A 15,525-nucleotide genomic window follows, 5' to 3' on the forward strand; every position below is an offset into this window, starting at 1 on the left:
ACCCTTGTGAAAGCCCAGCAAGGCAGCGCAGGTCTGGAACCCCAGCACTAGGGGGCAGTAGAGACAGGCGGGTCCCTAGAACATGCCAGCCAGCCAGCTTAGCCAGGTTCAGTGAGAGCCCCAGTCTCAGAAAATAAGGTCGAGAAATGGCAAAGAAAAGCACCTGGCATCAGCCTCTGGCCTCTATACACACCCACAGCACAGATATTTATATGCACACACAGGTAACACACACACACACACACACACACACACACACACACACACACAAGCATTTTACTGTAAATGAGTGGGTCTCAGTCACCATCTTGAGATTAATATACTAATCCAAATCTTTTGGGGTCTCTCAGCCGTTTGTAAAAGTATGTGTTTTATAAGCTGCTGTTTATATGTTTACTGCTTTTTAATAAAGAATATAGATAACCAAATGTGAGATTATTTGCCCCATTTTGCTCATTAAAAAGATCCTCCCAAAGTACTTCAGACAAAATGCATCAACTTCTAAGATGTAAAGTAAATTATGAATGTTTATTACATACTAAAACATTTAAATTTTAATTACACATTTAACTTACACACTATTTTATACGTGATATATAATTTTGTCATAATTTAGAATATGGCTCTTTTTTCATTTTTATGAAACTTTATTGTGATGCCAAGATTTGAACTCAGGGCTTCATGTATCTTAAGTGTGTGCTGTACCACTGACACATATCACCAGCCCTGAAACCATTTTTTAACTTTACGCATGCGTCTTGGATTTCATCATGTTCATCCCCCATGAGAACTGCTTTCCAAGCCGTGGCTTTTCCGAGAATGTGTTGACCTTAATTTCATCCAGCTAGTTTGAGAGACGGTATCTTTTGGACGCATGTCTTATCCCAAATCCCAAATCCTCCCTTGTGTGAGCTTTGGGCTGTCCTTACCACCACGTGTCCTCTGGTTTGTGATCCTGGCGACATAATCCTTGGGTGAATTACCTGAGAGACTTCAGAAGGCTTGCTTAGAACAGTGATAACGTTTGCCACCCATGAAGCTGAGCCTGAAGATCAAAATCAAAATCTGAATTAAACCTTTCACCTACTTTAAAAAAAAAAATGATCCTATCAGATGGCCTACATAAATGTCTAAAACTGGCGTGGGCCAGTCATTCCAGGTTAAGACATCCTCCCTCGATACTGCACCCTCTTTAAAGTAGGCAGGACAGAGTTTCAGATAAGACCCAAATCCTCTTCTCAGAGGTAGGTGTGGGAAAGGAGCTGTCTTTCCCTCACTTTTGGATTTTTGGATATGCTATCCCATAAGCCTTCTATAATTTGTGATGTGCTTAAGCTTAAAGTAGGTTTTTTAAAGTTTTTTTTTTTTTAATGTGTATGAGTATTCTGCCCGAGTATGTATCTGGATACCATGTGCGTGCAGTGCCCACGAAGCTAGAAGAGGGCGTCAGATCCCCTACAACTGGAGTTACAGACAATTGTGAGCCCCCATGTGGGTTCTGGGGTTTGAACCCAGGTCCTCGGGAAGAGTGGCCTGGGCTCTTAACCGCTGAGCCATCTCTCCAGCCCTGAGGTTGATTATTTATTAGCACTTAAAGTCTAAGAGCTGAAAAGCATGTTGGGGTGTTTAGCGTGAAATGGGGGGGTTGACTACGGGAGTGAAAAACTTTTTTTTTTTCCTCACAGGCTGTGTGGCTGTGAGACCCCAATTACTGATGGGCAGGAGAGGGAGAAGCCACTGCAGATGTGGCCGGTCCTGGCTTGTCCTTGCTACACAGCCATCTCCTAGCTAGGGGCAGCTGCAGCCCTGACAGAGTCTATCTGTCGTCATGGCAGCCAGTCTAGGTGCTGGTCGGGCATGGGTAGAAAAAAAAAAAAGAAACAAACAAAACAGGTTTGATCTTGGTAAAGCCTCACAGAAGAGGACATAACAGTTAAGACTGTAGAGACAGGTCCCTTCTAGAATTGGGATTCACGGGTAACCCACATCATGTTCCCCACAAATAGACTCACCCTTTCAGAAAATGTCTTGTGGGGGATGAAAACAAGCCAAGGGCCCCAAGACAAAAAAAAAAAAAAGACGTCATTCTAGAACATGCTGTTGGGACGCGTGCGGATGTGCTCAGTGTGGGCTCCTGTCTCTTTCAGGTATGAGCGACTGGAAGACCAGCTGCATGACCTGACGGAACTTCACCAGCATGAAACGGCCAACCTGAAGCAGGAGCTCGCCAGCGCCGAGGAGAAGGTGGCCTACCAGGCCTATGAGCGCTCGAGGGACATCCAGGTACGGGTCCCCTCCTGACGGAACCCTGGGGTAGGGTTTGGCCAGGCCTTAGCCCATGAGACATTCTAACTTGGTGCGTTTCCCTCAGCCCTCAATGCGTGTGGGTGCTACACTTATTTTCTCTACACAGACGTCTCCCATCCACCTCCTGGTCCTCCTGGCTTACGTTGACAGTGTTAACTGAGAGATTTTACCCTCCGCTCCTGTTGCCTAACTCAGTTGGCAAGGGTTTATCGCTAAATCCAACCCCACCAGAATTTTACGAAATTTCAAGTGTTGGGCAGCCCTGCCTTCAGGAAGCTTCCTGTGTAGGCAGGGAGTGTCCAAGAGCCGCATTCCATAGTGCAGAAATCCAGTCCTGCCGTACCCCACTAGCTGGCAGTCAGGCATTCCGTGGTGAAACACTGGATTTGAGTCCCAGGCCTGATATCTACCCAGTGTGGTTCTGAGCAAGCTTTGAGTCTCTTCATCTGTAAAGCAACTGTTTTGTATCTGTAAGGATGTCAAGCATTTGACTGCCAGCCTCCACCAAAGCGCTGTCCAGGGCTTTTCTTTTTCTGTTTACTCAATCGCCCTTGGAGGGTGGCTCCTATCGTTGTCCCCATTTCCCAGATCTGGAGACCGAGGCACAAAGAGGAGATGTGACCCGAACAGGGCCACAGGAGTCGTCCCTTGGGAATGGCTAAGAAGGCTGGACTGAAAGGGCTAGGCGGGACCCGGAAGGTGGACAGGAAGGGATGAGCAGATCCACAGAGAGTTCGTGTCATAAGCAAAGGCCAGCTGCAGGGCTTCCTCCCGCAGCCCCCAGGCTGCTATGAAACAAGCCTCGCTTCTTGATCACCTTTCTAAAGAGATGGTAAGAACAACCAGGAAGAGTCTCACCTTTTCAGATCCTCTGTAGTCTGTGTGTGAGCGGAAGGAAGGCCGTCGGCCCTCTGAATCCCAGCAAAAGATGGCGGTTTCTCCCTGGTGTGCGTGCAGCAGTCCGGCTTTTATTCTGCCCTGGTGGAGTTTGTGTTTGCTGATCCCAGAGGTCTGCTTGGACAGTGCTGGGAAGCAGAGCTTCAGAGCTGACGGGAAACGTGGTCCCCAGAGAGCAGGGGACACTGGAGGACGACATAGGCTGTTCTCTGAGTGAGGAGCCTCAGCGTCCCCAGTGACTGGCGTGGGGAACAGAGCCATCCTCTGTTAGGTCACTCTATTTAAAACATTTTTTATTATATTTACTCGTGTGTGTGTGTGTGTGTGTGTGTGTGTGTGTGTGTGTGTGTGTGTGTGTGTGCCCCACAGCACACATACAATGATTACAGAAGAACTTGCAGGAACCAGTTCCCCTTCCTGCCTGTGGGTCTCGGGAATCGAATTCGGCTCATCAGAACTGGCAGCCAGTGCTCTCGCCCACTGGGCCGTCTGACCAGCCGCGAGGCCGTCTTACTTTAGAACAGGTCGGGGATATCACTGGGTGGTGTCTGGATGTGCCGTTTCCTCGTTTAGGAGATGGCTCGGATTAGCATTGTCCTCATTTCTTAAGAAACCCATTCTGGGAGTGAGGAGGTCAGACCTCGGGAGGGGCTCCGCCGAGGGGACTGTAACTTCAGAAGAGTTCATCTCAACATGCCCCAGCTCCCGTCTCTAGTCAGAACTAGAAAGAGCGGCTCGCTAGATGACAAGGGTCACGGAGCCTCAAAGCAGGCTCTACTCCTCAGTCTCCGTGGGAGCCCGGCCAAGTCAGTGCCGTGTGCCTCCGATCCCTCGTCTTCAAAAAGTTCAGAAGATGAAAGAGAGTGTTCAGGCGTTTATTGCGCCGGAGTCTTCGCCTGGCGCGTCATAAACAGGCAAGAGGTCCTGCTGCTTTTCTTCTTTATCTCACTCTTGAGCAGCAACATTCCTCAAGGCTCTTAGCATCCAACCTCTCCGATTTCCTCTCTTGCTTACGTCCTTGGTTCTTGTAAGCTGGACTTCCAACAGGGATGGGCTACAATGGTGCACGTGGCCAGTGCCCACAGATCCACACAATGTTTGCTGTTATTTTAACTGGCTGACACCCCCCCCCCCACACACACACACACACCCCTTTAAAAGCCTGAATATCCAGTCTGAACTACTGAACATCATCGCTTCCTCTGTCTGCATCCAAAACAAGTTAAATACTACACCAAGGACGTCCTGGCCACCCTGGGGCTTAGCATCTCCCGATGCCCGCCGTGGGCAAACTGACTTGCAATTCGCTGCCTACGTTTTCTTGGATTTTTCTTTTTTAGTGAGAAATTGGCAGCGGTTCTAAGGTGAATTCTAAGATTAGTCCGAGGAGATGTGGACTTCTCTGCCCTAAACTGAGTCAAAGTGCCAAAAATGACGGTCCTCTGTCATACCATGCCTAAAATGGGAGGAAAAAAAAAAACAAAAAACCTGGCCCCGACGCTGAAAGCAAACCCACCCTCCTGCACATGCCTGTTAGCGCCGTCAGCCAGCGCCGTTTAAATGTGAAGATCTGAAAAAGTTTTATCCTTTGGTCGGTAGCCTAGTATAATGAAAGTTGCTATAGTAACAGAGAGCCCTGTTCTCTGGCCCAGAGAGTGTATTCAGCAGGAGAAAAGCAAATCAATGTTGGAACCATTATACTTGCTTAAAGCCTGGAAAGGTGACCGTACCCAGCTGCACAAGCACATTGGCAAATGATTGCCACCGCGCTGGAGGGGGAGCGGGCATGCCGCCGCCACCTCCTGGGTGGCTCTTTGTTCCCAAGGGGCTCGGTTGGGCTTGCCTCTGGAAACTGACATCCTGTTACTGGCCGCCAGGCTCTGCGGCTGGTATGTGGTACCTGCCGCAATGCAGCACCGCTCTGCCCTGAGGTGGACAATGAGGGCAAGGTGGGACTGTCTGTCTGTCTGCAACTTGAGTGCCTCCCAGCCCTGCAGAAAGGCTGACTGGAGACTCGCTGGGTCGCGGAGGGCTTCCCTCCGGCCATGTCCCTGAGGATGAGACCTCTGAGATCCACGTGGGCGATCCACGGGTGAAGAGAAGGGGGCGCTTCGGTGTTTCCAGCAGTGTGCACTGCGTGGACAGAGTCCCCAGCAGGTTCCGAACCTGGAAGAAATCGGTTTGGCCGGAGCACTGTGGGAAGGCAGGAAAAGACGGCTGAGCATAGGTCGGGCCCAGCAAGGATTTAGAAAGTGTGATGAAAAGGGGCGTCCCATGTGTGTGTCTTTCAAAGGTCGCTTGGACTATTAGAGGGAATGTGGATGGTGGAGCATATGGGGTGTGACATTCATGCCACATCGCGGCGAGCAAGAGGTCCTGGTGACCTCCAGTGGAACGGGGACTATGTGAGAGGAAAAATGGATTAAGATAGATGGTGGGTGCTGCGTTGGTGGAGCCGACCGATGGTTGGACAATCGACGTGTCAAGGGGTGCTCTTGGGCCTTTGTCCTGAGAGTCCTAGTGAGGTTCGGAGTTGGCTCCACCCCTTCTCAGTTTGTTCCTGACAGTGCCAACAGATGCCAATGTTTCGCCTCACTGTATGTCCTGTATAAATGTACTGAAGTGGATGTGGCCGGGAATGATGGTATGTGGCTCAAATCTCAGGTCCCAGCACTTGGGAAGGTTGAGGCAGGAGGATTAGACGCTTAAGGCCAGGTTGGACTACTTCCCAGGAGACCTCACACCAAAAGCAAACAAAAGTAGATCACCATAGCGCTCACTTATGGCGTTTTATGGTTGCATGCACATGTGTACAACTACCCAGGACAGGGTAAAATGAGTCTTGGGCTTCCTGCCTTGTAGCTTGGTCCCTCACCATCAGTTTGGAGGTCTGAAGCTGCCCAGGCACCAGGGGTTCAGAGCTGGGGCTTCCGGCACATCTGGGCATGTGTTCCCCCACAAGGCCTGTGGTTCCCGCTGGCCTCTGATCCTTGCTCTCCTCTCGCCCCCGCCCCACAGGAAGCCTTGGAATCTTGCCAGACGCGCATCTCCAAGCTGGAGTTGCACCAACAGGAGCAGCAGACCCTGCAGACGGATGCCGTGAACGCCAAGGTGCTGCTGGGGAAATGCATCAACGTGGTCCTGGCCTTCATGACCGTCATCCTGGTGTGCGTGTCCACCCTGGCCAAGTTCGTCTCGCCCATGATGAAGAGTCGCTTCCACATTCTGGGCACCTTCTTTGCCGTGACTCTCCTCGCAATATTTTGTAAAAACTGGGACCATATTCTGTGTGCCATAGAAAGGACAATAATCCCAAGATGAGCCCGCTGGTTCCTGCCTTCACGGTCTCTCAATTTTTTTTTTTTTTTTTTTTTATTATTTTGGAGAAAACTCTGTGCATACGACCAAATTCCTGAATGAACGACTGTGCCAAAGATGGCGAGGGGGACTGAAGCTGTGTGGTGTAAATAATTAGAATCTCTTAACCCGGTAGCGGTTGCCAACACGGGTCCCCGTGCGCGGTTAACGTGAAACTGTCCCAGAGTTCTCCCCACATTGCTCACCGCCTTAATCAGAGCACATCTCCAGCCCACCTGGCGAGCCCGGGGTGATAAAGCCCCGTTCGTTCGTGGAGCGCTGGGCATGAAGGGTGACCCCGAGGAAAGGGAGGCGCCTCCCTCTATTTCCCATGAATCTCTGTCACACTGAGCTTCGTGATCGCTAACAGCTGTGTTCTCTCTGAGCGCCCCACCCCCACCCCCCAACCAGCAGGGAGATGGCGGTAGGGTTCAGAGAAAGTGAAGCCAAACACAAGACTTGGCAGCGGTGAGCTCTTGGGGGGGTGGTCTGTGGCAGCTCAGTCTCTCTGGGATCCATCCCACTCGCCCCCGGGTGACCCTGTGTCGTGTTATGTACCCGGTGGTGTTCACATGGGGTCGACTGTGTTCTGTCCTTGTAACATGGACATGTTATAGCTGCTTCTGCGGCGAAAGTCCGCCTAACCGGTAGCGCCTGCCCTCTATACCCAGTAGGCACGGGCTCTCCTTATGCCCAGGGAACCGCACCCCTGAGCTCATCGTACCTGGTGAGAAGTGCCCTGCCCTCGGAGCACGTCGCCAGGCCTTGATCACCCTGTAGCTCTGAAAACCCGGGGTGCTGCGAGGATCCCTGGGGAGGCTTATGCTCTGGCAGTTGTCAACTGTGATACATCCCCTTAGAGAACGGGGTGCGCTTTCACGCGATTCACTCTCCTCTCGGGTCTGCGGAGATCAGATTGCAAAGCTTGTTCAGGAAACGCAAACAAATGATGCTCCCGTTGCTCGGTTTTTTTTTTTATTTTTCTCAAAGACAACAAAAATCAGACTTCATAAAGCTTCATGGGAGCCGAGGCGGGACACGGGAGGCCGAAGAGGGATTGGACGTTTGGTCTAGTCAGAGGATGGATGGTGGCTAGGTTAGTGGGAGCCTTATACCCAGATGAGATCGGAGGGGTCCACTTAGGGACGTGAAGGGCAGCAGGAATAAGATGGACTGAGTCCAGGGCCGAGGCTAAGTTGCCGTCGGCCATCTTGTAGGCACGCAGTAAGACAAGTCCTGGGGGAGGTCACAGAACACACGCACTGCCAGGGAGCAGAACACAGCAGGCAGGCGCCGCTGTGTTCGCGGGGTGCCGTTCACCGATGAAGCTGGTTTTCTGTGCCCACCACAAACGGGAGAGAGAAGGTTGTGTTGGATGCTGCCACCCAGTCCCTGGTCGCACCACGACTGCTGAAGGTGTGAAGCTGCTGTTAAGTGTTTACTCTCTTCCAGAAGATACTCTCGAAGATCTAAGTACCATCACCTGCAGATGACTGTTCTGGGGGTGGGGATGGGGGAAAGGGGAATAGCAATTGAGTGAAAGTCCAGCTTCTGTGAACGGGACTCATACAACTCCAGCCTCTGCCCCAGACTCCCAACTTTTAAACCAATAATTCAGCAATGTTAGTGAATGCATAAAGTATTGAGCCATTACCCTAAACAGTTCCAGCGTCAAGCTTGTTAGAAATAAAAAAAAAAAAAATACACATGACATGCAGAGTACTTTGAAATCAGGGATGGGGGTGTGTATCCATGATTGTGTCCCCACACGGGACGGATGGAGGTGTCTAGTCGAGCAGGGAGGAAGAGAGAACCATGATCTTTCTTTAGTGTTTTATTGTAATGGCCTGCTCTCTTACCTGGAGGAGATATCAGTCTCCATCTGCCTACACCTTGAAGCAAGCTGGTCTCCCGTTCCCATTTATGACTATTTCCACGTGGCACTTAGAACATGCCAGGGCCGGGGTTGGCTGTGATGCTGCTGGTAGTTTACAGAATGGGTATGAATATAGCCTTAGAGGCTCGGTTAGGGCTCCAGGAGAACCCAGGAAGAGCAGGCCTAGTCTCATGCCAGCACCCCCACCCCCACCCCCACCCCACCCCCGCACAGCCTAGCAAGACTGTTCTTGATGGACACTTCTCAGACCTGTGATCCTGGTTTCTTCTCCCTGGTGACCGAGTAGGGAAAGAAATTAGAGAGAGCACACGCCACGCCCTTCAGTCTGAGCTTTGGACAGAATCTGTTAGAAACTGACGCCATCTTAAACTAATGGGTGGGGGGTGGGGGGACTCAGCACCCAAATCACAAATCCCTTCTAAAGAACTCGCATTTCCATCCACTCCCATTAGATGTCAAGTCCCTTCTTTACCCGGGTTTAAGCAGCCCATGGGGCATCCTTGCTTCAGTCTTTTGGAAAGTCCATGAAGCTTTTTTATTTTTTAAGAAGATTGCATAGTTCAAGGAGACTTTGATTCTACAGTTCATTATTCTCTTAAGGGCTATGACACCCCCACCCACCCACCCACCCCGCGTGCGCCTTGTTCTCTGGAACGCGCAACGTACACACTGAAGAAGTGAATTGTATAAATGCACAATTAGAGACTGTGACACAACTGTGACACACCTTGGGGTTGGCACTGATGCACACTTGGGTCGGCCAGTCGTGTTTTGCACTTTATGTTGGCAGTAAACATCTCACACATTTCTCCTGGTGAGAACTAGTGGTCAGTGAGTAGGCAAGTACCTGCTCACTTTGGGACACTGGTGAGGGATTCTAGATGCTGGACTCTGGAGCTTTGGTGACATGATCATCATCAATCACCGGAAGAGTGTTTATTGAAGACAGAACAGAACTTTAAAATAAAAGAGTAGCAAATATTAAACATGTTCTCTTTGTGGGTTTTGAATTTTTTTTCAGCTTATATTTTGTATATGATTAAACTGGAATAATCCCACCCACCCACCCACCCACCCACCCACCCCCTTCCAAAAAAAGCAACCACTCACAATGCAATGGTCATTGAACGAACTTTCACTGATTTTGGGACTCCCCACCCCAAGTTCCTGGCTTGTGGCCTTGTGGCTTTCAGGGTTCTTGGCCTTCGTTCATGTTAATACCCTGTCCCTCTTGTTTTATTGAAGTATGGCCCTCTGTGTGGACTTACTGCCCTGCCTCTTCCCCAGCAGCAGGCTTAATTACAGGTTGGAATGTGGTAAGGAAGCTGGTTTTCCCCAAGCAACTAATTACTTTGGTTCTTTTGGGTTGAATTTTCAATGCCAAAATTGTTTTTGTGTCGAATGGGAATGTATAGTGGGTTTTTTGTTGTTGTTTTTGGTGTTGAATCCAGATTGTCTGAGGTTTGGAAGAGAAAAAGAAAAAAAAAAAACACGTATGCTTATTGATAAGGATGTGTGTGGTTAAACAACCTATTTTGCATATTTCCTTAATTTTGACCTTGCACCAGGGAATGAATATGGGCTTATTTAGAGAGGTGGTTCAAAGTTAGCATGTAATTTTTAACAGGTCTAAAAAGACAAATCACAGAAAACAATTTGATTGGCCTGTTTGTATCAAAAGTAAAGAGCTTTTAAAAATATGTCCTTAACAGGAACTGGGTAACTCATTAGAAATAAAGCAAAAAATTCAATTTTCTGCCATGGATTCAACTCTTCACTTAAAGAGGCCAGAAGTGATATAACACCTTGAGTGTGTGAGGGTGGTTTACATGTTGCCCTTCTCATATATTTAAAGCATGTCTACTGTGTTTGTCCTAAAAGAAACATTTCAACTAAATGTGCTCTGTGTTTAAGATGCTCTGGGTCAGTAGCAGCAACACTGACTATAATGTCAGGAATGCTGATTGTAACTTCTGTTGCAGAATTCCCATCTTGTGGGACGCTACATAGTTTTGTATCTGCCTAAAATTGTAATTTCTCTGTAGATCTTCCCCATGGTGGTGTCACCAATGAATTCAAAGCAGGTGCCATTCTTTTTTAAACACTTGATGTTTGCTTTGGTGTTAAATAAAAGAACTAGATTTCTTAAATTTTCACATGTGTCAGAGCCCATCTCTGTAATGTGTGTGTGTGTGTGTGTGTGTGTGTGTGTGTGTGTGTGTGTGTGCGCGCGCGCGCGCGCATGCATGTGTGTGTAAAATAGACTTTTAAAGGCAGCTTTAGATTTAGAGCCAAGCTGAGAAAAAATGTATAAAGATTTCTCTTGAATATCCTGCCCCCACATGCACACCCTATCTCCCGAGTATCAACATTCCCCACAAAGTGGTACTTTTTGTTTTTAATGTGTATGAATGAGTGTTTTGCCTGCATATATATGTATACCATATGTGTGTCTGGTGCACACAGAGGTCAAAAAAGCATGTCTGATTCCCTGAAACTGGAGTTACAGATGGTTGTAAGCTACCATGTGGGTGCTGGGAATCAAACCCAGGTCCTCCTCTGCAAGAGCAACAAGTGCTTTAAACCACTGGACCAACCCTCCAGGCCTCAGAGTGATACCTTTGTTAACAGCTGATGAACCAACATTGTTACATTATTATTGCCCAGAGTCATCATTCAGATTAGGGATATTCTTGGTTTTATTCTATGGCTTTAGACAAATACATAAGGACATGCATTAATTGTAGCATTATACAAAATGGTTTCATTCCTCAAAACATCATGTGTCTTACCTATTTATCCTCTGTAGTCAACTTTAAAACTAGTTTTCATGTCTTCTGTAGAAAGTTGGTGTCTCAGTTAGGGTTTCTATTGCTGCAACTAAACACCATGACCAAAGAGCAAGTTGGGGAGGAAAGAGTTTATTAGGCTTACACTTCAGCATTGCTGTTCACAAGGAGGAAGTCAGGACAGGAACTCAAACAGGGCAGGATCGCAGAGGCCATGGAGGGTGCTGCTTACTGGCTTGCTTCCCATGGCTTGCTCATCCTGCTGTCTTACTGAATCCAGGACCAACACCCCAGGGATGGTACCACTTATGGGCTGGTGCCATCATTGATCACTAAATGAGAAAATGCCTTACAGCTGGATCTCATGGAGGCATTTCCTCAACTGTGGATACTTCCTCTCTGATGAACAGCTTGTGTCAAGTTGACACACAAAACCAGCCAAGTTGGTGATGTGTGAAGTGTGGCCTGTTTCTTGAACCCAAGGGGAGGGGTGGTTGGTTATTCAGTCAGTAACTGGAATGCTAGGAAATACATCTTAGTCTTGTGGAGAGAGGAAGTGATGGTTGGGGAAGCCAAGTCCACACGAACTGGAGCAAGGAGGACGGGAATGATGTGGGTGATGCCAGCTGAGGTGTGCACACTGTCGGGAAGGCCAAGAGTGAGCAGATCCCTCTACCGTGAGCAGTCTGCTCTGAAGGCTTCCTGTGGCATGGGCCTTGAGTGTTCGCAAGGCATCGCTTTGATGCTGCATGAACTCAGCTGGACCAGTGATGTGGGTTTCATTACCCCCATCCTGTGCATGACTAGAACTCGGTCATAGGCGCTTCTCCCAAGGTCATGACCCGGGAGTGTAGGATTTAGTATGTTGCCTTGACCTCTCCACCACCCTGACCTTTTAGCTCCCTGTTTGCAGGCAACTTTCTCCATTGGTTGCCCATCCTGAATCCTGTACAAACAAGACCACTAGACTTCCCAGGTGATGCTAAAGCTTTGAAAGATGAGTCCATTCTCTGTCCTGGACAATACTGTGTCTCTGGAAATCATAGAGACATAACCATTATTTTGGGACTGTTGCAACTTGATGTCTAAAGATATAAATAGAGGGAATATATATAGATATAGATAGATATAGATATAGATATAGATATAGATATAGATTATAAATAGTAGGAAATAGAGAATGCTATAAAGATGGGGTGTGTGTGGCCCAACATATTCTTAGTCTACATTTCCTAGAAAAAAAATAATAAGTGGGGGGAAAAGTTTTAGTCGTCAATTTCTAGCTAATAATGAACGGGCTAAAGACTAAAGCACTATTTTCTGGTTTTAACATGTCCGGGTTTCACATTTCTGTGGCTTCGATAAAACACTTCCAATGAAAAGCAATGTAGGGAAGAGAGGGTTTGTTTTAGCCCACGATTCCAGATTCCAGTCCGTCATTGTGGGGAAGTCAAGGCAGGAACTTGAACTGGTCCCATCCCGTCCACAGTCAAGAGCAAAGAACAACGAATGCATGCATGCATGCATGCATGCTTATCTGTAGCAAGCTTTCTTGTCGGACAGTCTTTGGATCGCCAGTCCCCAAATAAGGACACAGAGACTTCTTATTCATTATGAAAGCTTGGCCTTTAGCTTAGGATTGTTCCCAGCTAGCTCTTATAACTCAGATTAACTTGCTTCTTTGTATCTATGTTCTGCCACGTGGCTTTCACCTTTCCTCAGTAGGGCACATCCGACTTGGTCCAAGTCTGCTGTCGAAATCCACATGCCTAGATTCTTCCTCCTCTTCCTCTCTCTCCCTGGAAATCCCGCCTATCCTCTCCTGCCTAGCTATTTGTTGTTGTTTGTTTTTACTCTTTTATTGGGGGGGGGCGCCACCCAGCTCCCAAATAAGTCACACACGGGAGCTTATTCTTAATTATCAATGCCCGGCCTTAGCTTGGCTTGTTTCTTGCCAGCTGTCCTTAATTTATTCCATTTACCTTTTTGCCTCTGGGCTTTTCCCATTCTCTTATTCTGTAAATCTTCCTCTTCCTCTGTGGCTTGCTGTGTAGCTGAGTGGTCCCTGGAGTCCTCCTCCTTCTCTGGCTCCTAGATCTTAGATCTCTCCTCCCAGTTTTCTCCTTCTATATATTCTCTCTGCCTGCCAGCCCTGCCTATCCTTTCTCCTGCCTTGCTATTGGCCAGTTCTTTATTAAACCACCAGGTGTTTTAGACAGGCACAGTAACACAGCTTCACGGAGTTCAACAAATGCAACATAAACAAAAGTAACACACCTTAAAATGTTCTACTACAGCCATTGGCCATTCAGCTCTTTATTACACCAATCACAACAATACAGCTTCACACAGTGTGCAGATTTCCCACAACACCCATCGGCTTCCCTACTTGTGCCCAGCCCAGTCTCTGCACTCTTAGGCAGTTTGGGAACAGTGAGACCACGGAGAGCTGAGGCTTCCATCAGTTGACTGTACACAATATCTACAGGCATGCTCGCAAGCCAGCCCAGTGTAGACAAGCCCTCATTGAGACTCTCTTCCCAGGTGGGTCTCAATTGTGTCAAGTTGACAATAAAAGCCACCCATCACACACATGCACTCAGATGTAAAAGGACCACTGCCCTGAGCATCTGAGAATGTTCGCCGTCACATGTGGTGAAGTCATGGAGTCTAACAGCATTGTGCAACAGCCTCTGGGTTTGCCATCATAGGTGGCAGAGTACTCGCCACCCTCTCCCCGTCCAGCTACTTTACATGTAACTGTCATGTAGGCAGAAGATTGTGGGATGCACCAGGACCGTGGCAATACCAAATAGATACGGTATAGATTAGAGTTTCTTACGTTTTACACTAGCAATTCCTCTTTGTCTGAAAACTTGTTCTGTGACTGCCCCCCCCAGGTATATATGCATATGCACATAAGCTAGATATACAAGCCCAACACTGACTGATAATAAATCAGGTATATATGTATATAAGCTAGATATACAAACCCAAACCCAAAATTGACTGATAATAAGTCATAGTTTTTATTTTATCCTCTCTCTCTCTCTCTCTCTCTCTCTCTCTCTCTCTCTCTCTCTCTCTCTCTCTCTCTCTCTGTGTGTTCTATGCACTGTGTGCAAAGGGTGGATGCTCACAGAGGCCAGAAATTGGCTTTGGGCATCTTCCTCCACTGCTCTTCACCCTATTCTTTGGAACATGGGCTGAATCCTGAGCACACTGATTGGCTAGGTTGCCTGGCCAGTGAGCTCCAGGGATCCATCCATCACTGCCACTGCCACGCCTACCCCACCCCCATTGCTGGGGTTACAGGCGACCATTGCCCACACCCAGCTTTTACACGCGTACTGGGATTTGAACTCAGGTCCTCACACTTGTACAACGAGCACTTTGCCCATGGAGCCACTTCCCCAACACCCCCCCCCAAATTATTTTAAAACAAGTTTTATATACATTTAATTTCACCACTTACTAAAGACTAAGGCAAATTTGCATACTAATGAGATGAATGTGCTTGTTTTTACAGGGAGATAAAATCTTGGCTGAGTCCTTGAGATGGCAGGATGTAGAGCATCTTCAGCGTTTTTTCAGAGTTGATCGATATTTTGATTCTATAATCACCAATGCTGGTACAACACGGTGGAAGTATATTTAAGGCCACTTGAGAAATGGTTGGAAATTCTGTCCTCATCTCAAGCCAAGATTCATTTAATGATGTTTTATGAGACGATATAATCAGCAACTCAAAACACGGTTTCTGAAACCAAACATTCCATCACCATACAACCCAAAGGCAGGCTCCCTTGATCCACGCTGAGGACTGACAGAGGAGAAAGACAGTGGTTGTTGTTTTCATAATGGAAGCATTGTGCTTCTGTAGAAGAACACTGTGTGTGTACCACAAGGATTGTGTCCTTAATTATGTCACCAGCCTGCGATGGCATCCCGGCCTAAAAAGCAGGTGTGCCTTCTCTTTCCGCATTCTCTCCTTCCGTATTCTTCCCCTCCGAGTGATCTTTCTCTTTCTTCCTCTCTCTCTCTCTCTCTTCTCTCTCTCTCTCTCTCTCTCTCTCTCTCTCTCTCTCTCTCTCTCTCTCTCTCTCTCTCCCCTTCTCTCCCAATAAAGCTCTAGAAAGGTAACCATGGCTTGTGATTCTTCTGCCACCGCAACACCCAGTGCTCACCTCCATCGGCAGGGCCACCTCGAGAGCGCCCACTGCATAACCAACATGTACCCTGTGCCCACGGCACTTCCCAACACGCAAAATGCCGTGA

The 15,525-nt window shown here is 48.0% G+C and overlaps 1 protein-coding gene across 16 annotated transcripts in view; it reads left to right on the plus strand.

The window, feature by feature from the left end:
- The window catches only part of Tmcc3 (transmembrane and coiled-coil domain family 3), a 286,150-nt gene extending 270,986 nt beyond the window's left edge, over nucleotides 1-15,164 (plus strand). For 15 of the 16 annotated variants that reach the window (XM_076554639.1, XM_076554640.1, XM_042263650.2 and 12 more), the window contains 2 exons: nucleotides 2,148-2,283; nucleotides 6,223-10,614. In XM_076554639.1, coding sequence (XP_076410754.1) covers nucleotides 2,148-2,283; nucleotides 6,223-6,525 — 439 coding nt within the window. In that variant the 3' untranslated portion in view covers nucleotides 6,526-10,614. Of the gene's footprint in view, nucleotides 1-2,147; nucleotides 2,284-6,222; nucleotides 10,615-14,776 lie in introns of those variants that run through there. The other variant, XM_076554647.1, reaches the window with a different exon arrangement.
- Nucleotides 15,165-15,525: the final 361 nt, after the last annotated feature.

This window comes from Peromyscus maniculatus, chromosome 18 (genome assembly GCF_049852395.1).
Source record: "Peromyscus maniculatus bairdii isolate BWxNUB_F1_BW_parent chromosome 18, HU_Pman_BW_mat_3.1, whole genome shotgun sequence".
NCBI classification, from domain to species: Eukaryota; Metazoa; Chordata; class Mammalia; order Rodentia; family Cricetidae; genus Peromyscus; species Peromyscus maniculatus.